Raw genomic sequence first — 27,661 nt, 5'->3', positions numbered from 1 at the left:
AAAAAATTCATAACTCAAATTATTGTAGAGTACATCCCATAATATTATACTTAAATATTGCGCAATACTCAGAGCTACCAATGTGATTTTTTTGAGATGGCATATTGTTAAAAACTATTTTTTTATCAAAAAATAGGCATGTGAAAAATTTTTCAAGAAAAAAAATTTTAAAATATTTCTTTTCATAGAGAATTTTTATGTATGTATATGTGATTATTTTTCAAATCTTTTCCTCGCCCCGTTCTCGAGATATTTGGAAAACTATTAAATCGATTTGTTTTTGTTTTTGTGCAGTAAAGTTTTTAAAAATGTATTAATCAAGCTCAAATTTCACATTTATTTATTAAAAATGTGAAACAAATCAAACACAAGAAGTGTGAACCCTGTCCGTTTTGGTATGGAACGCCCCATATAAAAATTAATTTAATTGGACTTTTCAAGCGGGTGGAAGTCCTTTCCAAAAGTTATTTCAAACTTGATTCTTCTTAAATCTCTTTCGCCTGACATTGTGATACACGTGCGTTTCAATAGCAGATGAACTAATTTGAATTTGAGTTTTAAAACCCATTTCGATTTATACCCATCGTTTAATAATTCGTTGAACTTATTGAATAATTTGAATGCAACTATTTAAACACGTGGCAGCCCTTCTCAAACGTTCCAAACTTTCAGACTAAATAGTTCTTAACATTCTTTCGCTTGACTCCCGTATTTGTATAATTCACATAAATTCTGCATTAGTTAGTTAAATTAAATTTTTCAAACAGATGGGAGCCCTCTTGAAAAGTATTTTCAAGCCAAACTCTTGTTAAGGCTCCTTTGTCTAACATTGCGATACATATTTGAACAAAGTGATAAATTAAGTTGAGTTTGGTTTTTTAAACATGTGGCAACCCCACTTAATATGATTAATAAGTAAAGATTTTCGAAACCACCTTAGATTGATACTTACGAACTAATAATTCATTTAGCTTATTTAATACTTTTAGTTTAACTATTTCAACAGGTGGCAACCCTTTTCCATCACATCAAAATAGTCTTAGCGTTGAAAATAAAGATTTATTAACACACTTTCGTTCGACATTCATATTTTGACGTCTCATATAGTTTGTGTATAAGTCAACTTAATTCGAGATTTCAAGCAAGTGGCAACCTTGTTCTAAATATTTTCAAACTATTACCTTCTTAAAACCATTTCGTTTGGCACCCATATGGTATTACATACATACTGCTCTTACCTGTTTCCCCTAACTCAAATTGAATTTTATTTTTTAAACAGGTGGCAACCCTCCTATAGTTAAGTTAAAAAACATATATACCTCTTATTCCAAAATAAAAAATCATAGGTATATTTTTTCGATATAGAATTATCCTAGGAGGTGAGAGCATTTAAATTCGGATTTTACTTTTTTTTTTTACCACTCTAATGTTCATGCATAGGCCACCGCTGTGGTATATTGGCTTAAGGTAGGGCCTACCATTCCACACGGCCTGGGTTCAAGCCCAGTTTCCGGCCAACATCGAAAAATGTGATAAATAAAGTTTTTTCTAATAGCAGCCGCCCCTCGGCAGGCAATAGCGAACCTCCCAGTGTATTTCTGTAGGTCCCTCGCCTCTGTGTGACAACTTCAAGGCGCACGCACCAATCGGAGGAGAAGTTCGGCCACACACTAGCATATTGTAAAAGCGTCAATCTCTTAGTGCTTTAGTAATGATCCTCCGTGGATCTTCCGGTCTACAGTAATTCTAAGAGATAGACATCGATCGTTTATTTTTCCTATAGGAATAACTAAAGCAGGGATCACACGATTTGTGCATTTGTACAGATTTGCACATTTCACAGATTTTCACAGTTACAGAGAGGAGTGGTTTAGAAACTTGTTGTTGAGCTGAACTCATTCTCGGTAAAAGTTTCTAGACAATACCACTTTGTTGCTGCGAAATGTGCAAATGTACCAATCGTGTTATTCCAGCTAAATAACACGTAAGAAAATTATTTCCTCTCTGAGATTAATCGAAACGCGATTTAAGTAATAAGCAGACTCAGAGTCTTAAATTCCTGCTTTTTTTGTAATTACTAGGCGTGACCCGAACAGGGCAAGCTAAATGAAATCCCTTAAAAAGCATAAATTAGGAATTTAAAGAATCTAAGTTTGCTTATTACTTAAATCGCGTATAATCAATGTATTCTTATATGACTCATCCTAGCAATTTATATTGAACTCAAAAGAGAATAAATCATTTTCTTACGTGTTATTCCCATGGCAAATATAAGGGATCGATGCGACGTCTATTAGAATTATCGTAGAGAGGGGAGATTTACGGAGGATCAGATACTAAAAATTTGGGTAAAAGTCTGGTTGCATTGCAGGACTTGTTTTTTTGTACTTGATCTAATATGAATGTATTTAAGCAGTCAAATTAATTAGCTCATTATTTTTTCACAGACAATGAAGCCTCGCCAGCTATTAATGTATGACTTTATTGCCTGCATAATATATCTAGAATTGTCTGCAAGCATTTCTCAACCTTCAACCGCCCAACGGCAGCAGAATCCGCTTTTATCAGAGTTTTATGCAGATTACAAAAATCAAAACAACAATGATGAGGTGAGTATGAGCGAGATAAAATTGATTGCATAGCATTGCCAATACTTATATGTATTTACATACATCCCATACATTTTTGGGACTATTGAACATAGAAAACTTACTGACCTTTTCACTCGCAGAATGTGACCTGAAAAGTCAAGAAAAAGAAAAGCCCGACATTAAAAGTTAGGCGCGAACTTCTGAGCCAGAAAAAAAATTGTCGCATTTTACTTAGATTCACGTAAACTGCGTTTATATTTAAAAGCTGACTAGCTTTTGATTGGCTAATCTTAGTTTAAAGCACATAGATCGAGCGTTTAAACTTAGTTTGAACCACAGACAGATTTAACCGTGCCCTGAAAAACTGACCCTCAAAACAACAACTAAAGTAAACAACAATAACAAATAAAAAGTAAAATAATGGCATTTATTAAATGCAGAAAGCTTCGGGAATCTAGTGATGTAACCACTTAAGAAACTTTTTAATCAAATATTTCAATTTTTACTTGCCATTTCAGCTGAGGTACGCTTATCATTACTTCGTTGACCATCCAGAATCAATGGTGCATTTGCATCATCAGGAGGAGCGCCAAGGCACAACAGTTAAAGGAGAATATGGGTTGTTGCAGCCAGACGGTTCTGTGCGCAACGTTTATTACAGCGTGGACGGAAGTGGAGGATTTCGAGCTATTGTACGCACCCGAACAGCAGCCAGCAGCACACATCAGCGTTTACATTTACAGCAACAACAGCCGAACAAACCCATACAACATGCGCAACCAGTGGCATTCATTAATTGAATAGTGGAACATTTCAAAATGTGATTAGTGAAGTAGAAATATCTACATACATACATACATACATATGTATGTATATGTAATATGATCCTTTTTCCCATTGTCGAATGAATAAAGATCTAAACAACACTGTTTTCTTCTCAAAAATTAAATTAAAAAAATCCGTACTAAATTTAAAAAAAACAATTGAAATTGGGCCACACTTGAGAAGTGCAACTTAAGTACGTTACACATCTAGTTTGTGAATAAAATGACTGGCTATTTAATATAATGTGATAGGCTTAACATTATATTTTATTCCAAAACATCGTATATCATACAACAACAAAAGAAACTAGTCCATCCGTCTTTATATCGCTCTGCTTGTGTCGCTACTTCTCCTATCTCTTTCATATCTCTAACCCTATCTCTACCCTTTCCTCTACAATTACATTTATCTTAATCTCTTTCCTTTATTTGTATTTGCATCTTTATACACACGTTTGTCCTTATCTTTACCTTTATCATTATCTTTTTTTGCATATACACCATACCTTCGTCCCTATAAAAGCAAAACCTTTAAATTCAACCTTGAATTGAATTGAAACTTTACAAATATATTTATTTATGATTTGCAACGCTGAGCTGAGGTTAGGTGAGGTGGGTTGACTTGCGCTGAGTTGAGGCTAGAAGAAATATGTGTTGAAATAATGTGAGGTGAAATGACGTAAGAATATGTTATGTGATGTGATGTTATGTAATATAATTGGGGTACTCACAGTTCTATATTATCTACTGTGTTAAATTTGCCACCTGGTAACTTTAAAACATTTTACCATGTGGTAACTTTGTTTGTTGTTGGTTCCCATACTAATTAGAGATAACACTTTTGGGCAAAATTACTCGACTTTGTTTCATGTTTTTGTTTTGTGTTAAACTGGCATCTCTGATCAGCTAATTATTCGCGCTAAGAAAAAATGGAAACTGAAGCAGAAAAACATAAGGTTGGCGCAATTTGAAAGATTTTTAAATATATATCTAACTATATTCGTTTTATTGACAATTTGAAACACATGTGTGACGGTTGCTCACAGTTCGAGTGTGTTATCTTGTTAAAGTTGCCACCTTTTAACTTTAAAATTAAACTGTGAATACCCCAAATGTAATGCGATTTGATGTGATACGATGTCATGTTATGTCATTTGATGTGATGTCATGTCATCTGATATCATGTCTTGTGATATCGTATTGTGTGATCTCATGTCATGTAGTGAGCTTGGGCGGGGTGAATTTAGGTGTGGTAGATTTAGGTGCTGTAAGTTGGTGGTGAGTTCAGATGTGGTGAATTTAGGTGCAGTGAGCTTGAAGGTGGTTAGTAAATTAGGGGGTGACAAGTTCAGGTGTGGGGAGTATATGAGTGGTGACTTCTCTATCTGTATCTCTATCTATATATTTTTCTTTATAATTACTTTATCTTAATCTTTTTTCATTCATCTTTATCTTTACTTTTATCGTTATCCCCATTATCTTCCGTAACTTTTCTTTATTTTTACCTCATTGAGCGTTGCCCTCGTGCATCTGTAAACAATGAACTCCAGCATAGGAAAAGGTCCTTATTTCTCCTTTTCCTAAGGTGGAGTAAGCAAAATCGTACGCTTTCCAATGCTAGATTGACGAAGGTTTTAAGTAAAAACTGGTTTGTGTTCGAACGGGTTATGGAGGCTCTTAGCGATTTGAATGAAGCTTCCATTCGTGCTAACGCAAACGGATTTAAACTAGACGAATAAATGGTGTGTTCCACTTGCTTATCGAGAATCTTTTCCAAAATTTTGCTCATTGTAAGAAACTGGTCAGCAGTGGATTTTGCAGGCCAGAAATCACACTAATAAGGTCCAATGCGCTTTTACATACGTTTTCCCCAGCTTGTAGCTGTGTAGCTTGTCCCATTTCCCTTCGATATGCGAGTAGACTCGATTCTGACCTTGTGTAAATTTTGGAACCATCAGTAAATATTTTACATTATGTAAATTCGGGCTAAATTTGTTGGTTAAGCCAGCACTCAGCCGCAAGAAACCGAACATTTTAGTAACTCTGCAGCAAAGAAAATGGTGGTCTAATATCCAGTGACATTGAAACAACATTGGAGACTAAAAATCTACTCGGTGACATCCAGCACCCATTTCTTTAAAGGCTACAGATGGCCACAGATAAAAGTATTAAATAACAATAGATTTATCAGTGCATCCAGAGCAGCACCATGTGTTGTAGGGTAAGCTCCTGTACACCATATGTACTTCGATCGTTCTTTGAAGTTTGGCAAGTTCGCTATTGATTGAGAGTCTGTTAAAACATACCACAAATGCTTTGTTTAAGCGACTTATACATTTCCGGCATAAACCAAGTGCAGCGAAAAAACACAACCACTTGTGTTTAAAATCGATTCGCTCGTTCTTAAGTCAATTCTCAAACCTCACGTCACTGACCTTAGCCATGGTCAACGCTAACCCAACTTGACTATCACACAGTGCTTTAAGCATCGCTCCCACTCCACTCCCGGAGTAGTTTTTGATTTGGTAATAAGTAACGGGTTGCTAGCCACATAGGGGTTCTGCATGAATGCATCCCTGAATAAATTCCAGCTCATTACACAGCAACCAACGGCAGCTAGAGCATGACTCTTCTAATGAAGTCTCCCAATTGATGCATGCTAAAAGGGTGACATCTTGCGCTACTGCTTCATCAGCGTTCCCGTATATCTCACTCTCTCGATATCAGGCATATGAAGAGCGTGGTTGACTTGATAAACACTCGCAACAACGGTAATCCCAACCTCCTCTACCTCTACTCCTCTAACTCGACCACAACTCTAAACCTAGCCTCCCGCTCTCCCTCAGCTAAACAACTTAGCTGATAAATGGTATTATCTTATGGCTGAATGTCAACTGGAACGCTTTCTAGGTGACTCACGCCACCAAAGACCTGTTTAGAACGCTGTTAAGCCTCTGGAGGTCCTTTGCTCAACGTTCGCTTTTTATCTATGATAACAATTAAATACTTCACTTTGGAAGAAATGTGACTAAATAAAACACTTCATGGGTATAGAGAACACGGTCGTCCAACCTTCTCCTTCTAGTAAAAAGCACAACACTAGCTTTGTAGGATTAGCGGACAACTAGCTCTCACTAAATCGCTCTCCTACATACAACTGAGAGAGAAGAACCTGTAACGAGGCATGAGGCAGCATCGGCACAGACCAGAGATATTTGAGTTGTTACAGTCTGCAAGTAACGAATAAATTACCATAAAAAGGAGAAAACACGCTGCCCTGAGCCTTAATGAACTGCACACGTGACATAGTGATCCCCTTCTGCGTGAATCATAATGACCTTCTACGCTAGCATTGAAGCAATTTAGCAGCTCAAAATCTACTAAGACTTGAAAGAGAAGAAGTTGTGTTAAACGGATTTGGATTGGACCTTAGTACATATTCAACCAAAATTATATATTTTATTCGCTTATACAATTCTTCATTCAATTCATAATAAATAAATTAGGAGAAGTAATTGCATTAGTTTTATCAATTGCAAATTTTACTACCACATTCTCTTCCTCTTCTGTCTGATTTTCCAAGGAACAAAGACTTCTTAATAAAGCATATAAATCTTGGTAACATCAAAACAAGTCTCCGAATCAAGTTTCTATACTACGCAAGTCCAGGCACTACATTATAAAATATCGCCGTCTACTTTTGTTTTGCTAGAGGCGATCCAAGCTTTGCTCTCTGCCATGTTCGTTTATCGCTATCAAATTAATTTTAAATCACATCTTACCGTTAAAATCGATTTACCTACAAAACGTGGTAGCAATCATTAAAAAATTAAAAAAAGGTTAAAGAGCAAAACAAACCGTTTAGCTAACTTTTCATTAAATCACCGCGTTAATGAGTGGCTAAGCAAACCAACTGTTCGCGGGAAAAATAATTAACTTGACAAGCAGCCGTTGGTTGTTGCCTATTTGTTCACACCCAATTGATATACATACACATAAATACATATGCACATATTGAAGTAATACATATCGCACATTTGTTGCAAAAGTGTCATAATCCAAAAAATCAAAAACTCGAAAAAACGAGAAACGTTTACAGTTTACACTCGCTCCCATAGCAAAAATGAAGACACATCTTTTAATGAGCTATTGTTTATCGATACAGCAATGCAATTTTTTCACAACATACTTAGAAGAGGATAAGGTTTTCATTTCTGCACAATTAACACAATTTTTTCATTTTCTGATTATGACACTCTTGCAGCAAAGTTAAGATATGTATGAATGTATATGTATGTGTTTTGATGCTATAATTGGCGCATATGTGCTTGCAGACACTTCCCTGCAGGAAATGGATCTAACTATAAGTTGATTAGAAAGGAGCTATAAGTCACTTATTATCTGTATATTTTCTTTGACGAAAGCTAACTATATTTCTATGGCGATGGCCGCGAAATAGTCAAGGGTGGTTACCTCTGCATTTGATGTAACTAGCTTGTAACTAACTACTTTTGGGCATGAAATATCAATAGGAAAATTAAAAAAAATTTTATTTATTTATTTTATTTTATTTATTTTTGTTTTATTTATTTACTTTATTTATTTTATCATATTTCATATTTGTTTACATAATCTGCTGTAGGTGGCCACATATTCGCACACCGTCAGACATAACTTCAAGAGGATAATATGAAATTTCGATCTTCCTTTTATTTGTCCTCAATCCGAAAAAGTATTTGCGAAGTGCAGGATATTTAAATAGAAACGCGTTTAGAAAAAACAATCTTCTTCATTACTCCTGCATTACTTGTCAACTAGTTTCAAGTAAGCTTTTTGTAGCTAACTACAAGTTATATATTTTATAGAAATTCCGCAAAAAAGCTTACTACAAGTGGGTTATTTTTTATCAATTGGTAATTTTTTTCTGCAGGGTATAATTAGCACGTATGTACTTACTTGCAGGCACTTATCGTTTAACAAATATGCATACATATTTAGTGTATACATATCTATATGTTCCCAACGCACTTGAAATAAGTTAGAACACACGAAACAAGCATCACAAAAATTTTAAAAGGCAAATACCATACAAAAGCTTATAATTACCTACATATATATGTGTAAGTGGAACTGTTTAAAAATATTATAAATGCACCTGCATAGAAGCCATTTTTTCCAAAAGTGAAATCTTGTGAGCAGAAGTTTAGAGTAAGGTCAATGACATCTGTCCGAAAGCATAGACACAGACAAAAAAGCGATAGTAATGCCCCTTAATTACTAGATACTTATTAACGTTGATTGTTTTTAGCTCTGCGCGACATGCGAACATTTTTTCGGTTGTCTTGTAGTTCGTAAACAGTACATTTACAGTGCGATTCAAAAATGAGTACATTCATGTACATATACATATGTATGTATCTATGTATGTATATAGTCAAGAATCTGAAAAAGCCCAGAAAAGGCACGATTACTTCGGAAATGAATGTGGAATCGAAAAAGCGCATCCCCTTCCGCTTCTAGAAGGCATGACTTCAAGATGAGCAATGCATTGCAGTCGAATTTGCATACCTCGTAATCGATTAAAGGAATCAAGACAGAAAGCAATACCATCTGGAATACGTTCCCAGCATAATATCTGGAATCGTTTAATTGTTGTTGCAGGGTTGAATATGGCAGTGCTCGCGAGGGAGTATCCTGAAAAGGTGCTAATAACGGAGCAGATGGACTCCATCCAAAATGTTCTCTTTGACAAATTACTGGCCGATAAGGATCCGCCTTCTTAGCTTTTGTTTACAAGGCAGGATATCTGTAAGGAAAACATGACTCCAGAGTGGGTTGGAGCGACCATAGCCACTGTGCCGCCCTAGGAAGATGCTGCAATGTGGCCTACAGAGGAATGAGAAATTCATCATTCCAAGGTCGCAGTGAGGTACTTTCCAAACTACATTGGCATCGAAACCATGAAGATACTAGACGTGTGTAAAGGAGTGCGGCGCCGAGAGGTATCAATGGTGCCAGCAACACCGGAACACTTACAATACCGGGTGTCGCAAAGAATACACAAACGACAAATGTCACACGAAACACGCCTTGTGCTCTCGTTCGTCTGAGTAAGTCAAGTGGGCGTTTCACAGCTGCCAACAAAAATTGTGTACAAAAGAGCATTATCTGTGTGAATGCGACGCGCAACACCAAAAGAGAAGCTGCCGATAATGAGCAACAAAAGAGTCCGTGTCTGAACTCAGTCTTAACAGTTTTACCCTGAAGAGGCACAATTGCGCTCACACACTGTTTTGATACCGGAGGTGGCACAGAAGTTAGCGTGTCAGCGCCAAAAATTTAGGGCGTTACTAGGTCTAGAATGTACTGCATTTTGTGCAGGGGCAGAATAGCAGTCTCAAGATCCTGGCAAAACCTAAGGAGAGTTGAGAGGGGCTTAAAAGTTATCCCGGTCTTGTCAGTAGACCAGCGATGGGCAGAGAGCTTTTACTCTGCATGCGCCTATAAAAAAATGTATAGAAAGCTTAAAAGAGGTTTGCCCGCGGGCAAGGCAGTGCCCAGCAGCTGCGAGTCTGGAGGCGACCAAAGAAAGGCTCAATTTTCGCTTTGGTCCGATCACACTCCTGCTAAAAGTGGCAGGTGTCAATACTGATGAGGTGGCCAAATAAATGGAAGTGGTAGGACTCATGACGAACACATGATGTAGTGCTTACAGGCAAATATGTATCATTCAAAAGCAGCAACGGCAGAGCTTAGCAGGAGGTTTCCCGGTGATAATATTCACATTGGGCTCTTATAAGAGCTCTTGATCAACAAAGCCAAATTCAGAGACTCTGGATCCAGCGACTTGCGTGTCTAACTATAACAGGGGCAATAAAAGCAACACCCACTGCAGGTATGGTGAATAACTCAGTGAGAGGGGAGAGCACTATGTTTGCATATATGTATTTATGTACATACAAAAAAATTATTCGAACAAAAATGGTGTGCAGGCACTGTGGCCTATGGAAAACGTCTATTACCACCCCTGCATGATTGTAAGTAATGCAGAGTCCGCAGAAGACTCCGGAAGCATTGTCCGGAGGATGCATCAGACTAGGCCGAGCATATTTGAAGTATCATCAACTTATAATATATTAAAGTTTTATTCATGGTAGTTGAGAAGAGCATGCGCAAAAATTTCATAAATTTATTGAAAGAAATTTTTGTACATGCAGCAGTTCATAGCATGCATTTAGACGCTTGGTGTAAGCATTCGCGCCTAAACATATGGCAATAGAAAAGGAAGCAGCAACGCAAGCACTCATGCTCCATAAGAAAAGTAAATTCAAACCTCAGCTTTGTGAAGACGTACAGAATAATATTTCCTACTCGTGAAGATTGGAGAAGAAACCCCACGTGCCTTTATGAGGGTTCACAAAAATGGTATACTGATGGTTCAAAAACACCTTACCGTGTATTTAGGAACGAGTGTTGTTGGACGACGATGCCGCATATTTTGTCTCTGAAGCTAAGACGCAATGATAATCCAGACGGAACTAGCTGTCATACTTGAGACCGCCGTCGTCTCATTAATCAGGCAATATGCCAGAATAAAGGCCTGTTCTCATCAAAAACCATTACAAAATGCGAGCACTCAATGATATAGCAACCCATAATAGTGTCTTCTTAATCTGTGTGCCAGGTCATAAGGGATATGATGGTAAAGAAAAAGCGGTATTCCAAGCTAAAACAGGGACAGCCACAACATTTGTGGGTCCCGCCTATTTCTTCAAGGTAACGATGAGCTGTATGAGCTTTACAACGGTGTAGACTTAATGCGGCGAATTAAAATACAGCGTATGCGCTGGCTTGGTCATATCATACAAATGGGCAGAAGATGGTGAAAGAAAACGTAAAAACCGAGCGATAATATGCAACGCGGCTCGTTGTGCCGGCAACAGAGGTAGAGGAAAGCCTTCTCTGTCATGGAAATACCAGGTGGAAACGGACTTGGCATTTCTAATTGGCGTCGTGCGGTACTGAATTTACAGTTACCGCGTTAAACAAGACACCGCGTTTTGAGACATTTTGATATTTGGACTTTTGTCAACACCAGCCTTGAAATCAGGGATGCCGTTTGGATCTAAATAGATCCAATTGGATACATTTTTAGACGAATTTTTTCCGGTCAGTATAAATGTGGATACTTTTTTAAATAGGCCAATATATACATATTTCCTATAAAGTTTTTTTCGTTCAAAAATCGATTATCATTAAAGATGGTAGAAAGCATTACGTTTTCTAAACGTATAAAGAATCGCTACTTAAGCGTGAAATTAAAGCATTTTATTTTTTGTGAACGATGCAATGAACATATGAAGAGATCTCACCAAAATAGGTATAAGCGCAATTGCTTTAATTAGCTTAAAAGGATACTTTACGCAAGATCTTAATATACATATCGTGGTTTAAAGTACAAAACCGCGTATCAACAAATTGCAAAACCGCGTATCAAGATAATGCAAAACCGCGTATGTGACGTTGCATAAGTTATTTTCTAGAGAGTAAAAACACTTATATTTCAAAATGGATCTCTTTTTTATAAAGCAATCGCATTTCTGGCTAGTATATTTCAGGACGAATGGATATGGATGGAGCCAAGAGCTTGTGTGAGCAAATCCAATTTTCGGCAGCAAATGTCAGTTACGCGGTTTTGCAGAATGACGATACGCAGTTTTGTACTCTAAGCGACGATATATATAAAGTAAATTATACTCTTTCTGTAGTAATCTCTTTCATATCACATATTTTCATTTGTTAATTTAAAAAGAAAGAAGATTTCAATGTAGTTTAAAAAACTAAATTTGATTTATTTAAGGAAACTTTTATGAATTTTACTGAAAAGACTTTAAATACACTCTAAAAAAATTTTGTTTATTTGCGCATATTGAGAGAAGTAACCAGTTTCCTCTTTTAATGTGTGCAAATTTGCATGCGGTGTAATAAAATTAATCATTGCCTGTTTACTTTTACATAACGAATTTGTCGGAAGAGCAAAATTACACATAAAATGTTTAAAATAAAGTAATGTTTATTATTAGTAGGAAATGTATTTGTAGTTTGAAAATTTTTTCAATTTTAAACATTATATATATGTGTATTTATGTATATATTTTAAAGATCTCAAGTTCAAAATCAAATACTGAACATCTTATACGTATATTTATACAGATTCTTGTTGAAAAATAGATACTTTTCAGTAGAAGTTTTACATGCTCTTTTTAGAGTGTACTTGCTAGTTATTATATTTACTTTGCAAAATACTTATGCACAAAAAATGTACTTTATAAATTGAAATTACAAATGTTTGATTTTATGCACATGTATTCCAAGTCCTTAGGATGGGTTAAATTATGTCTTTTTCATGAAAATATTTGGTTTTCTTACAAATTGTGAGATGTACATGTTAAAAAAGAAAATTGGATATATTTGGATACATTTTTGGCTTGGTCAGGGATACATTTTCTTGAGACGGCGCGGCAACACTGCTTGAAATACATCAAATAGGTATTATATGGGGTTTTACTGCACAACTTACCTTGGTAAGGATATTTTGCGCGCTTCATGTGTTAATCGTCGTCTTTTCATTTCTGCTGGTGAACTTCAATAAATTGTATAAAAATAATTACATTATAATTACATTATTTTCATCGATGCTACAATAAATTCATCCCTTTACGATAATAGTGTCGAGCCCCCCTAAATTCCATTCTGGCTACGCGCACGCTGGGAACGGTTTAAAGCATGTAGCCTCCCTTGCGTTTCCTATTCTCTCGAGTTGAGGAAACGGAAAGTGTGTCAGGTGGACTTATCTGCGCATATGCGTTTTATCGCCCCCACTACGACAACTCGATGCACAAAGAAATTTCTGGGGGTCACTGCTTCGACAATTAAGGGGAAGCTGCATTTGAGAGGCAATTAAGATTTGGACTGACATCTAGGTGAGTAGTTTTCATGGAAACTAGCCAAGCAAAAAAATTCCTGTTTATTTTATTTTTTTTCATCGGAACCAGGCACAAAACAACGCATGCAGAAAACAGAACCTTACCCTTTAACCTATTATAAATCTGCACAATTTACGAAAAAAACCCAAACAGGTTTGCAGTCAAAAAGCTCAAGTGTTCGTCTCTCAAAACATTGCGGCCAAATGCTTCATACCTAGTTCTTGCAAAGACGGGGAAGCACAAAAAGTGTTTCACCGTCTCATCCTTTTCAAGGCTCGACGGGCAAGTGGAGTACGGTTGAATGACATGACTTTTGCCTACCTGCAGCCCCTCAACGCCTCCCAGTCATTTCTGGGCGAAGTATTCACCCATTTTCTGAAGGTTGCTTTGATAGCCGAAGCAAGGAGTGCAATAACTGGTTGCGGACCAATAAATGCCTAGTCTGAGCCAACTTTGGCCAAATGAAGAGATGTCTCATTACCATGTTCTCCCGAGTGACCTGGAACCCAGAGTAAAGCAAGCACGCTATGTTCACTAACATTATTTAGTCGATACTTGCATTTCCGAGCTAGTTTGGAATTAGTTAGAGGTCTGATCAACGCCTTAAGTGCAGCTTGGCTATCACTGCAGGTACGTATACTCCTTCCCCTCCTCTATTTTCCACCACGTAGCCCATGGCCTTGAGGATTGATTGTACCAAATTACCATTAGCTTGGATAAAAATGCCAGATACTGATCCGGAGTGAGTTTTGGAGCCCTCTGTGGAAATTCGACAATGTGGGAGCCCGTGTTCAGTGCTGGTGTTAAACCAGCATTCAGTCTCAGGGAACTCGAGATTATAAATACTCTTCAACAAAAGTAATGGTGGCGTACTATCTGTGGCATTGAAAAGACACAAGAAGACACAAGTACATAGATCTCTGTCGCCAGCTATTTCCGCCTCGCCACACTCAGTGTTTTATCAATACGTTTCCCTTTTTTTTAGTGTCCATGTGACTTTTAAGGCCTGTCCTTTTTATTACTGACACTAGTTGCATAATTCCAAATTCCATTTTTTGTTAGCTTGGCGACTATGATGCGGAAATAAATGGCTTTAGATGTAGTTCGATTTTTCTGTTATTCATTTATTACATACTATTTATTTACATACACTTGTGTTTACATCGTTTCTATTTAAAATAATTAATTTTCTTCTACACTTTAGAACTGCGATTACAGTTGGTTTATAGAGATGTATGTACATATGACAATATACTGTTTTCTTACATTGAAACATATATAAACATACATAGATACATTCATTTATGAATGTATGTATGTATATAAACTTTCTTTTATTTTAAAAAGTTTAAGTTTGTTTTTCGATTTATGGCAAAGCACCTACAATGTACAAATAATTTTGGTCGCCCTTAAGGGACATTTAAACAGTTACTAATTAAATTTATTTCACTGAGTACTACAATTGCGGAAAGTTGTTGAATTTACAAATAAAGCAATCTTATCTAATGTATGGGTGCATTATAACAGCAAACAATCAATTTTGGTGTCAAGCAGCTTTTGATTTGAGCTACATTTCCTTCTGGTATAAGCGGCTCTCAAGCATATTATTTTCTATTCGTGCTGCTGACAACAAAGCGCAAGTAACTCCTATTTAGCAGCTGAGATGTCAGGTGCCAGCTAAACATTCACCTGCTCTTCCCACTACTAATCGCGTTAGCTGCGGGGCCAACTGCAGCGGTGGAGAAGGCGTGCGGTAGCTTCAATATCGACTTGGTTAGGAGCGACTGACTTTTGGTCAACACTTCATCCTTCTCGTGCGCCAACTTCGATTGCCCGACGGTTGAGCTGACAGTTAAGGTAGTGGTTGGTGGCATTTTGGGAGTTGTTGCTGGTGTATCAAACCATTTTCCGGCTTCTGTAGATTTTTTGTCGAACGGTCGGAAAGCAGTGGGTGCCTCAATGTGGGGCAGCTGTTGGGTGCGTATGAACTGCTCTTGATTAAATACGGATTTGTAAGGTTTATCGATGGGTGGTGCCAATGCAAAGAGTGGATGCTGTAATGAGAAGGTGTGAAATGCGGAGATGTGAGGATGGTTGTAATCACTATGAAATGCAATAAAACTACAAATGAGCGGTGGAAAATGCGAATGTATCCGCAAATTTTGAGGCCTACACAAATTTTGCGTAGATATGATATTATTGGATTTGTGAGCAAAATTCTTAACTACTTAAATAGTAACTTTGCCTTGACGGAATAATATTTTTTTTTTTAACTAATCAAACTTAGCACGAGCTACGTTCAATATCCTATATCAGCAGGTTAATTGCTAAGAGACATATAAGTACTTTTGTTCATTTGCCAAAAAATGCCCTTGTAATTTTTATTCCACATAAAAACAAAACCAAATACTTTGTAATTAAGACTAACTCTATTTACTTATAATAATATATTCTTACATAGTTTTGTGGCACGTATTTCACCTTCTCGTATACTTTGTACTTTTTCGTCTTTTCATTATATTTGCCATGTAATTTGTTGTCGACGCTAAAGTAGTTATTGCCACCGTTGTTGCGATTAAATTGATTGTTGTTGCTTGTTGGCGCCACCACCGCAGTGTACCTAATGCCCACATTGGGTATATATTTCGCTGCCAAGCTCCCTCCTCCTACATTCGTATTGACCTCTTGGTAGAATGCATTCACATTGGAGGGCAGTAAAAGGTTACCGTAGTAGTGCAATGGCCTTTGCCCTGAGTTGGCAAAGTTATTGCCAGTTGTTCGTGGACGAGATGGTGGTGGTAAAATATAGCTGAAAAAAAAAGTTTCAACAAAGTTAATAAATGTATTTGCACTTTAAAGGTTAATAAAAATTTATTGTAGCTAATAATAATTATAAGTTAACGAATTTAATGTTTTTTTTACTATTTTCAATCGTTCACTAAAGTATTAGATTATTTGGTTCCGTTTAATTGTCAACGTTCAATGTGAATAGGGGACTAAACAAAGGAAATGAATCTACGTACATATAATAAAATTGTAAGAGACCGATGTCTGTACATTATTGATATTAAAGAAACATTAATGTTGGTAGTCTTTAATAGAGGAATAGAAGCAAAATCGACAATTTTTAGAATTTTTGTATGTCTAAAACTTAGCCTTGAAATTGAATGCACTTTTCACCGATGTACTGGTAGAGGTTCAACTTAAAATATAGAAAGAAATTAAAGAGTTGCCACTTGTTTCAAAATTGCAGTTTAAGTAAATTGATAAGATAAATTAAATATTGCAATATGACTGACAAAAGATATAGTTTAAGAAGGCTTTTAGCCGAAAATATTTTTGTGGAGGTTGCCACATATTTGAAAATGTTAATTCATTTTAATTGATAAGATAAATTAAATATGGCAATATGGACATCAAACTGAGAGATTTAGAAAATGTTACTTCCGAAATTACTTTTGAGGAGGGTCGCCACCTGTATTTAATTAAATTGACAAAATAGATGAAATCTTACAAAAATGTTTTTAAGGCGCAGTGAAGCACCCGCGTAACTTGACTTTTCAAACATACATATATTTATATGCAAAGTAAATAATGTTTTTTGTCAGCTAAAAAGCTTAGACAAGAAACAAGTAAACTTGAATTCTTTAAAAATCAATTATTTATGTCAATAAAAAACATCGAACTTTCACATTTAATAGCTTCTCAGATGCAATCGGGTAGCCAGAGGGTGGAAGTGGAATATTTGTATACTAAATATACATACTTAGATACTCTTTACATCATCTATATGCACTACATATGTCAGCTTTAAAATAAATTATTAATTAACAGAAAAATGCTGCTCATATTTCTTCGCTCATGTTCTCCGCTAATTTAATCTCCAGGTTGATAATATTTTTGGCTGGTTAATAGGTAGGTAAAGTCTTTCGCAACTTCAAAGTTTTGACTGCCATTTATGTTTATCCCAATATGCGAAGGCTATTTGTGTGTTGCCAGGAGTTACTTTGTCTTATCCACGTCACCGCCAGATCGACCTCTTTTGTTTTCTTCCCCTAAGCATAGCAGATAAACTCTTTTGTAAAAAAATCAACATTTAAAACAAAAAACTTTAAAAATATATTTTTGCGGTTCTTGCGTCATGACATCCATTTCCATGGACCCAAGACCAAAAAAGTTTATTTTAAAATTTTATTAAACTATTTATTATTTATTTTATTTATTCTTTGTGTGCTGTTTTAGGTCAAAAAGAAGAAGCATATATTATGAACTTAAAAAAATATATGGTATATTTTCAACACGAATATATGTTAAAAACTTTTTTTACCTTTGAGCCAGTTTTAATTCTTTTTCTGTTTTTTTCTTTTTAAATAATTTTAAGTTACTAAATATAAAACAATATGTTTGAAAAAAAAGAAAAATATTTTTTCGAGAGGCTAATTTAAGTTTTTGCACTTTCAGAGGACGCCATATGGAACCATAAGTTGTAGGTTTCACTTTACATGCCACTAGTTGTTGTAATATATATGTATGTAGGTATTTAAATTGCTGCCACAAAAAGAATAACCTAATTCGGTTAAGATTTGAGGAGCAGGCAGATAGCTACACAGGGTTATTTAACACCACCTTTTGAAGAAAAATTTTGTTTATGCGATGGGGAGAACCGCATAAAAAAGTCTCACTTAAAAAAAATTAAAAGCGTTGTGCAAGAGCGGGAAAGAGTTTTCCAAACTAAATAAACGATTAATTTATGCATTGAAAGGTAAAAAACAAAATATATTTTAAACAAGATTTTAACATAAAAAATTCCATTCAACAATTTAAATGAGCTTGAGGCCATTTCTTATGAAAAGTGTTGGGGAAGACAACAATTATTTACATTTGACAGAAGTTATAGCTGCTATTTCGTAGATTACCACAGCTCAATAAAATTGTTGAAAATGATTGTTATAAGGCCATAAATAACAAAAAAAAAATATAAGTAATAAAAAACTCAATCATAAAATACAAAAAAAGCCTTACAAAAAGCGATGGGTCAATAAAAAAAAAAAATCTTATTTAAAATACCAATTTACTCTAAAAGCTTCGCACTTCGAAGGTCAATAATTTATTAAACTTGTTATGTACAATATATGTTGAAATTGGCTGATGCAATACAAATGTATGTACAAAGACTCCAATGAAAACAAAAAACGATGCCAGCACGGTTTAAATTTACCTAAGGTTTGGATATTCATATACCGTACAAAAGGAGGATTGCACAAAACAAAACGCGTTAACAACTGGCTGTACCTTCATTGACATCCTTGGTACAATTGTACGACAAGCATTTAGGATGTTTTTTGGCCTTTTTTCCTTAGTTTTGTTTGTTTGTTTTTTTTTTTTTTTGTATTTGACTGAAGAAGAGCTAAAATGGGTCATTGTACAGTATACGCTCGTACATTCAGATACTTGAAAAACACAAAGTGTCCAATATAGCAAATTGTTCAGATTACTAACTAAAAAACTGCAATAAATCCGAAGCTCAGAAGTAAATAAAAATATTTTGGTGTGCGAAGCAACTGCGAAATTTCGATTAGAAAAGCTAATTTATGCAGGAAACCCCCAAGGAGCTCAGCAGCAAACAAATGTTGAATAAAATTGTGTGCAAAGTTTAGTTCTTAGGTATTATAACACCAGCAGAATGTTTGTGGATGATAATTTCTTTGCGACACTTTCTCTTTGAAAAGACTTTATGTTTAATAGCATCGATACCTGAGTGGAAGGTCGACCTATCTCGGCAGCCAGTTCGAAAACACCCCATCTCAGAAAACTTTTCAAGAACGTCCTACATCAGAATTTGGTTGAAGAACGTCCTATCCCAGCTTCCAATTCAAAAATGCCTTATCTCAGCACATTTTCAATGTATTTTCGTTTGAGATAGGGCTTTTTTGAACCGAATTCGGGCGTTCTTCAGCCAAATTCTGAGATAGCCAAATTGTGAGATAGGGTGTTTTTCAATAAAGTTCTGAAGTAGGTCGTCTTTGAAAATTTTTCTGAGATAGGGCGTTTTCGAACTGGCTGCCGATACAGAGGAGGGGCGATGGGGGGGCTCGAAAAAGTAAACTTTCTATTAAAATATATTACCTCAAACGAAAAATTTGAAAACAATTTTTTTATAAAGTTTTTTTTTTTTTTTTAATCTTCAATCAGAATCCCTTTTTTAGGCTGGATAGGTCGATCTCCCACTCGGGTGACGATATATAGTTACGGTGACCATCCGTCCTATATTATACGGGACGGCCCTTTTTTTTTGTCTAATATTCTGTCACTTTATTTATTAAATTCGGGGCTCCAAATGTTCTGTATTTCTTTTAATGTCCCTTACTTGTACCATATTCGATATTTTGATGCCTTAAAAGCTCTTAAAAATGGCATGCCAATGAACTAGTTTTTATTCTTAAATCTGGACGCTTGTGATGGAGCACATATGTATGGAGATGGTTTCTGAAGTTATAATTTTGCGTAGAAAAACTGGACATTTGTGGGTTTGAATAGAAATTGGACTATCGTGATTATTGATTATTGATTTCTAAAAGAAATTTCACTAGTAGCTTTTCATTTCCTTTTTTTTATTTAACTTTTTTCGAGAAGTTCGTCTTTGAATTGACATTTCTTTAAGATCGAAGGGAAGTTGGTCCCTTCCAATGCACGCTTTGCAGCTCAGCTACTTCCGGATGCTATACACTGCATTTTGCTTGGTCGAAATCTGAGTCTGAAGATAATCCGTTGAAAAAAACTTCTACATTAAAAGTAGTCCGATACATTTATAATTTTTTCGTTTTTAACTCATGCTCAAACAATTACTAGAAATATACATAGAATCTTTATTGGCTAAAATTTTCCGGGACGAAACTTTTTGTTGCACAGTGTAATAGACATATATATAAAAAGAGTGGGAGAAAGGATCTCGTAGAAGGGTAAAACATGTTACATACATATGTCTTTTATAGCAGTCAGAGTGCTTGTGTCAATTCACCTAATCAAGTTCGTGTCTTAAGTCTTTCATTTTCATTACTTACGTGTATGGATTCGGATTCGGTATGTCATTGCTTTGGTCCTCCCAAACCGGCGCCGGTTCGCGAAATGGTGGCAAAGGACGTACTGTAGTGGTTGGTATTGACGGTAAAATGGGTCCTTTATTTGTATTGAAATATACACGTATCGCCGAGGAAAGAGAAATGAAGCATATGACTAGCGGGAATGTGGTTTGTGAAAACTACAAAGAAATAAATAAGACACATTAAATAATCTATGAACTTACTAAATTTCTAACGTATACACTTGTACAAAAATGTGTACATATATATTAATAAAATTAAACCATAAATAATAATCGAATTGAGATAAAATTCCTGAAAACCCAACAACGTAAAGGAAATAAAAAATAATAATCCACTTCGAGGGACCTTCAGCTTTATAAAAATTGGTACACCACTAAGGGGGAAGAAAGTAGGTGGTGCAAGTAGTGAATAATTACGAATAAATGTTAACTAGTTTTATTAAATGCGTTTTTCCTTCATTATTGAATAGAATACTTCTTCATAAAATGTATATAAATTCTCAAAAAATTTCTTACTAGTCTCAGTCATTTACTAGTTGCTTAGTTAGTAGCTGAACAAAAAAGAAAATATCTAAATGCGAAGAAATCGCTAATAATAAGTGTTCACTAACAAAATTCAAATGCAACCATTCTTACGGCAGCCACTCGTTCTGTTAATTTACAAATACATATATATATATATGAAGTTGAATATGTATGCATAGAAATGTAAGTACACCGTTTAAAAAACCGCAACGCATTCCACAGCGCATTTATGGAATTGACACCTTTTTCTAAGCTCCTGCTGTTCAGCTTAATTAATCTCAACTAATAAAAAAAGCATCTTGAAGAAGTAGGCACAAAACAGAAAATATGCAATTTATTGCGCTCATAGAATCAGAAATGGTTGTCAATTAAAAATTCCTTTTAAAGTCTAGCGTTAATTGCTAAAAATACTGAATTTTTACAAAGCAATAGTGTGTAAAGATTCCACTATGCGAAATGTGATTGTACGTTCATGAATTAAAAAAAACAAAAACAAGCTACTGTGTCATGATATAAGCTAAAGGACATAAGCACTAGACGACACGCTGAACTTGACATTAAATGCCGGCTGCCAACTGTCACAGTTGGTGAGGTGTAATTATTTACTACTATACCTAGAAGGAATTTAATTTAGAAAGCAGAAACAAATTTAATTATAGATGTGCATAGGTATTTAACTATGTACATATGTATATTCGAACGTAAAATGTTTAGATACATTTATGTATATGGGACGTTCCATACCCAAAACGGCCGGGGTTCACACTTCATTTGTTTGATTTGTTTAACATTTTTAGGGGTGATGCTTAAACATAAATAATAAATAAATGTGAATTTGAGCTAGATTAATACATTTTTAATAACTTTACAGCACAAAAACCAAACCAAATAGATTTAATAGTTTTCCACATATCTCGACAACGGGGCGAGGAAAAAACTTGAAAAAAAATCACACATACACATATCAAAATTCCCTAACAAAATAAATATTTTTAAGATTTTTTCACATACACGTTTTTATCCGTTACGTTTTTTGATAAAAAAAAATAGTTTTTGGGAATATGTCATCTCAAAAAAAATTTAGAAAATCACAATGGTAGCTCTAAGTGTTGCGCAATATTTAGGCATAGTATTATGGGGTGACCTCGACAATAATTTGGGTTATGCATTTTTTTTTACACCGAAGTTGAGTAAAAAAAATTTTTTAAATTTGTAAATTTGTAATGTACTCATTTTAGTCAACTTTGGTGTAAAAAAAAATCATAACTCAGAGCTACTATTGTGATTTTTTTCAATTTGTTCTGAGATGGCATATTTTCAAAAACAATTTTTTTTAGCAAAAAATGTGTATGTGAAAAATTTTTCACGAAAAATAATCTTAAAAATATTTCTTTTCATAGAGAATTTTGATGTTTGTATGTGTGATTTTCTTTTCAATTTTTTTTTTCGCCCAGTTCTCGAGATATTTTGAAAACTATTAAATCTCTTTGTTTTGGTTTTTGTGCTGTATAATTTTTAAAAATGTATTAATCAAGCTTATATTTCATATTTATTTATTTTTTATGTTTATGCATCAAGCTTAAAAATTTGAAACAAATCATACACATAAAGTGTTAGCCCCGTCCGTTTTGGCATGGAACGTCCCATATACAGTCTTAGTTTTAGAACGAGTAGCGCCGCAATTCAATAAATTATGATTTTCTGATGCCATAAATAATTGTGAATCACTAAAAAAAAACTCAGCTATAAACATACATGTATGCTTATGCATTTATTTATATTTATACTTATCTGCTTATGCTAATAAAGAACACTCAACGTAATTTGTTGTAATTTGTCATAAATCATTTATTCTTACCAGTAAGTTTACCGAATGGAAAAAAATTTTAAGTAAAATATATTTTGTCTTTATTTGTAAAGGTAATTAAGTGGAAAATAATTGCAACAACAGGGCGTCTACAAGTTGATACGCCTTTTAGGTAAGAAGTCATGCATTTATTCGAATTGCAGTCACCGCAGGCCAAGTGTTAATTTATTCACAATGCTTCACGGCTGATCGCTTCATTGGCAGTGCTCAACAGCGGTTAACATGAGTAATGGCATCGTCGTTTTTCAGATGCGACCAAAATTAAAAAAAATTTAAACGAAAACACAGCAGGAGGAAGAAAAATGCTTTAGTTCTTATTGCTCACAAGCAATTTTAATAATATCTTCAAAGTTAAAGTTTAAATATTTTTAGTATTTTTGAGAATATTTACTAGGAGGGTGTTAAAAAGTAAAGTCGGAGTTTTGATGCTCTCACCCACTAGGATTGTTCAATATGGAAAAAGTATGCCCCTATTTTTTTTTACTATAAAATCAAAAAAAGGTTTTCAACGTGTTTCTACGAAAAGTTGTTTTTTCGCCATATGGACACCAGAGTGGAATATCGACCTATCTCGGCAGCCTGTCTGAAAATTCAATCAAAATCAATCAAATTCTGATATAGGGCGTTCTTGAAAAGTTTTCTGAGATACAGCGTTTTCGAACAGGCTGCCGAGATAGGTCGATATTCCACTCTGGTGTCCATATGGCGAAAAAACAACTTTTCGTAGAAATGGTATATAACTCTTAAAAATCAATAATTTCCGATAAGAAAACTCTTGTTATCTTCAGGAGGCTTACATATCAATACCCAATTGTTTACTTAAAAAATTTTTCATACCAACCCGCCAGAGACTCTGTGATCAATTGGATATATTAGAACAAGAACTATTGCATTATGAAAAAATATTTGTAAGTAAAGCAAGTGTAAAGTAGTAATAATCGCGTGCATAGTACCGAAAAAAAAGATTTCGTTTTTCGTCTCTACTTAAATCTAGAAAATCAGATGAAGTCAATAACCCTTAGACGCCATACGTTATAAGGTATTCCACTATCGTAAGCTTTGTTTTAGATCAGGAGATTGCCCATAAAGTTGAGGAATAGAAGTGAACTCGCATAACGCATCAAGGCTTGGAGTTTAAAAAGGCCAGTAAGGCTGCTTGCTAGTCTGAAGAGATACAGGCAGGGCCATAGAGAGGAAATCCGGGCCCGGGGGGAATCTCGCTATTGCGCCCCAATCAAGGTCCAGGGATGGTATTTTCAGAGATAATAGTCGAGAGTTCTAGCTTTATTTTAAGCTCAAAAATAGACAACCCAACGTTTTCAAATTCTATAGGCTTTATGCTTTCGATTGGTTTTTGTTTATGTAATTTGCTCATAGGGACCGTAACAGTACCAACTTTTATTAACAAAATCGCTCTTTAACAATTATTTTTTGACTTTTATTTCTTTGCTTCTTAAATAACCGTTATTTCTGACTTTTATTTTATAAATCTCAAATATCAATTGTTTTTGATTTTTATCTAAATAATCTGCAAATAACAGTTATTTTTGATTTTCGTATTATATGTCTTGATAGCAGTTATCGAGGACCTTTATTTATAAAAGTCATAAATAAAAATCAGACACTGACCTTTATTTTTTAAATCATATTTATAAAAGTATTTGTATAAGTCATAGTGAACTTTTATTTCCCAACACCTTCTTAACTCCGAAATGTTAATGACTTTTATACGAGTGATTTAAAATATAAAAGTCGGTGATTGATTTATATTGATGGCTTTTAAAAGTAAAAGTCACAGGCTGATTTTTATTGATGACTTTTATTAATAAATGTCTTCATAACTGATATCTAAGACATAATTAAAAATGATTGTTATTTTGGATTTATAATATAAAAATCGAAAATAATTGTTTTTTTTTTAATAAAAATTGCAAACAAAAATTTATTTTCAAATTTTAGTCTCGGTGAAAACAGAAATCGATTGGTATGTATCACTTAATTGTAGAACATTTCGTTCATAGTGAATTTTTTCATGACAATTTTCATCAATAACTGTTATAGTCGGTCCCTGTTTTTCATTATATAAATGAGTGCAAATTTAAAAAAAAAATATCGATTTTGAATACTTAATTTAAAGTATTCTGGCCATAATTTTTTCAGCCAACTCACTTGCGAAATATTTGCTAACTAAATAGATTTCATCCATTAAACCGATGCGTGAAGGTCATGCCCTATTCGAATCTTCTACTATAATTTTTTTTTTAAATTCATATGAACTTCGCACAGTTTAGTGCCCCTAGAAAAGAAAAAGGTTGATTTCCCAGAGTTCAACTGAATTAGTAAATTGGCCAAATTAAATAATAATATTTTACTTGATTTATATGTATAAACTTGTTTAGTACTATATTACATCCTTTCATCAATTTATAGATTGATTTGTATGCAAAACATATTGAAATATGCTGTGGATCTGAGTAAAGTCCCCGATCCCTCTCCCCTCTCATCGGGCCTGGATACAGGTACATATATTTTTGTATCTTTTTCAAACTAAGTTGAGCTTGCATAAATCTCAGACTGAAACACAGTGGGGCACTTGGGCTTTTGAAGTGAATCCGCTTGGGATCCATCTACTTAAATGCTGTAGGAGGAATGGAAATCCTTATGATTTGTTAACACGTCCACAGTTAAGAGTGTGTTGACCAAGCAGGAATACCAAAAAGTCACCTATTTGGTTCGTGTGACTTTGTTCGGAGTTTAATCAAGACGTGTCAAAGAACCAATATAAGTTTTGTACGCCACAGTTGGTTTTGTAGGTTTTCAGCGAAGCTCGAAGCGCAGCCCCCTCCTCATGGTGGGCTCTAAATAACTCTCTTTGGCAATGCAAATTGCAACTAAACTAGGAGCTGCACCAGATTTAAAGAATTGGTCCCATACGAAGGCAATGACGATGGTAATTGATCATTACTTGCGACAGTGTGCGCACAAATTTTCCCCTCGAGGCACAAAGGGTTGGAGCGAGGGGGGCACCGTAGTTGGAAAACATTCTAAGATCCGTCATTGTCAGTCTATAGTTTATCAAAATCAGGAAAAAGGCAAAATAGCGATGCACCAACACCCATATAAATTTAAAATTTTTGTATTAAAACATTAAAACTTGAGGTCCTAAATTCGAATAAAAGATATTGCTCGATTTCCAAACAAAATTATTGGGGCATTTGTTGGTATGTATGGGCATATTTTGCGGGTTGTTCATCGGCTAGTCACCAGATTTTCGGCGAATGGACTCTTTTAAATAACTCACATCAATAAGCGAATTTATTAACTTAAATTTCTTCAATACAAAATTTAATATTTTATTTATGAAAATTGGAAAAGTGGTGTATAACACTTCCAGTGCCATATTGGCATACTCTTGTCACGCCTCTATAGTCAACTAAGTGTCAATACCTTCTCGTCTTTATTTACTTACATATGTATATACATGTGTGTGTTTGTATAAAAATATATTTCGATATGTATTTATTTAAACCCATATGGGTTTCATAGCTGTAATGTACTGAATAATGACAAATGCTGTCTGTCGCATTTCTCCTTCAAGGCTTCTTTATTTACTTATTATCACATTGCTCGACCTGAGAGTGAATAAAATCAGCGGATTGTTAAATTACAAAACTTGTTAATTTCACAATAAATGTATTTGCTTTGCATATTAAGACAATAAGTAATGTATGTACTATGCAACAATGCGCACATCATTCAGTTACAATGAACAGTGAAAACAAAAAATTTGCGTACGCACCGTTAACTTTCGGTTACTCAAGGCTTCTCATTGTACATATGTACATAGTATGTACATGTAAGTTAGTATGTATGCTGGAGGTCATATTAAAATTTACATTGTTTACTTAAATTAGCATATGCAAGAGGTGTAAATTCTTTAAAGGCAACGAGCTAAACCACAAACAACTGAATTTTCCATTCAATGACTTTGAGGAAGGAAAATTGGAAAATTTATGCAGTTGTCATTCACGAATATTTTGTATTTGGATACATACATACATACACATGTATGTACATCCGTAGGAAGATATATATACATATAAAAATTTTGACACACTGCTATTTAAATCAAAATCATTTAAACGAACGTAATTATTTTCTATTTATTTTACACAATCCGGATACATACAAATACATATAACTGATTAGTAAAACAGATGACATTGTGAGCTAATTAATGTCACGTGGTTAATATGGTTGTAACTTCAATAGCAGAAATATTAGTCTTTTATAAGTACATTCAAAACTATAAGTGCTAAACCGTGCAACAAGTTGTTGATTACAAAATCTATTGTTGTTAGAATATAACTTAATAAAATGCGGTGAATTTTTTATAATTATGTATTTATAGATATTTTTGCTAAGCACTTAATTCGTCGATATTATCAACACTTGCTAAGCTTCGTACAAAGCGTCAACAGCACGAGTCTATGCACCATACACCAAGCCCCCTCTTGTCACTCATTTACACTTAATTTTCAGTGCGGTAACATGCAACACTGGCTTCGCGGCCAAGGTTGCTATTTTCAGTTTAACGTCCACATAAATATCTTCATGCATACTCGAGTGCCGCACATAAATAAATCGCGATTCATCGCTGATGTAAAGTAGACATACATATGTGTACGTATTCCTAAAAAAAAAAAATTATATATCTGCATAAATATGTATGTAAGTAGTAAATATCTATGTCAGACCTTGAACCT

At 34.7% G+C, this 27,661-nt stretch overlaps 2 protein-coding genes across 2 annotated transcripts; one reads left to right on the top strand and one right to left on the bottom strand.

The window, feature by feature from the left end:
• The first annotated feature begins 2,471 nt into the window (after positions 1 to 2,471).
• On the top strand, positions 2,472 to 3,392 carry Cpr62Ba (Cuticular protein 62Ba). The gene is made up of 2 exons (XM_017614628.1): positions 2,472 to 2,609; positions 3,110 to 3,392. Exons 1-2 carry the CDS (start codon positions 2,472 to 2,474, stop codon positions 3,389 to 3,391), a joined length of 420 nt encoding a protein of 139 aa, XP_017470117.1. The 3' UTR covers position 3,392.
• Positions 3,393 to 14,718: 11,326 nt separating this feature from the next.
• Positions 14,719 to 21,799, bottom strand: GV1 (nuclear protein GV1). Its single transcript, XM_017614627.1, has 4 exons — positions 21,773 to 21,799; positions 20,463 to 20,659; positions 15,859 to 16,210; positions 14,719 to 15,455 (listed from the first exon to the last, which is right to left on the bottom strand). The coding sequence occupies exons 1-4, from the start codon at positions 21,797 to 21,799 to the stop codon at positions 15,087 to 15,089; spliced, it is 945 nt and encodes a 314-aa protein (XP_017470116.1). The 3' UTR covers positions 14,719 to 15,086.
• Positions 21,800 to 27,661: the final 5,862 nt, after the last annotated feature.

The sequence above is a fragment of the Rhagoletis zephyria genome, unplaced genomic scaffold (genome assembly GCF_001687245.7).
Source record: "Rhagoletis zephyria isolate East Lansing unplaced genomic scaffold, Rhagoletis_zephyria_1.1 Rzeph_scaffold_00871, whole genome shotgun sequence".
NCBI lineage: Eukaryota > Metazoa > Arthropoda > Insecta > Diptera > Tephritidae > Rhagoletis > Rhagoletis zephyria.
This window is presented reverse-complemented; position numbering and strand designations above follow the sequence as displayed.

What these genes read in the sequence shown, in the direction of transcription:
- Cpr62Ba (XM_017614628.1), top strand. Translation starts at nt 2,472, where the DNA reads ATGTATGACTTTATTGCCTGCATAATATATCTAGAATTGTCTGCAAGC. An exon ending in ATCAAAACAACAATGATGAG is followed by an intron (nt 2,610 to 3,109) that starts GTGAGTATGAGC and finishes TTGCCATTTCAG; the next exon opens with CTGAGGTACGCTTATCATTA.
- GV1 (XM_017614627.1), bottom strand. Translation starts at nt 21,799, where the DNA reads ATGAAGTGTGAACCCCGGCCGTTTTGG. An exon ending in GTGAACCCCGGCCGTTTTGG is followed by an intron (nt 20,660 to 21,772) that starts GTATGGAACGTC and finishes ATTTCTTTGTAG; the next exon opens with TTTTCACAAACCACATTCCC. An exon ending in AATACGTGCCACAAAACTAT is followed by an intron (nt 15,456 to 15,858) that starts GTAAGAATATAT and finishes TTCTCATTACAG; the next exon opens with CATCCACTCTTTGCATTGGC.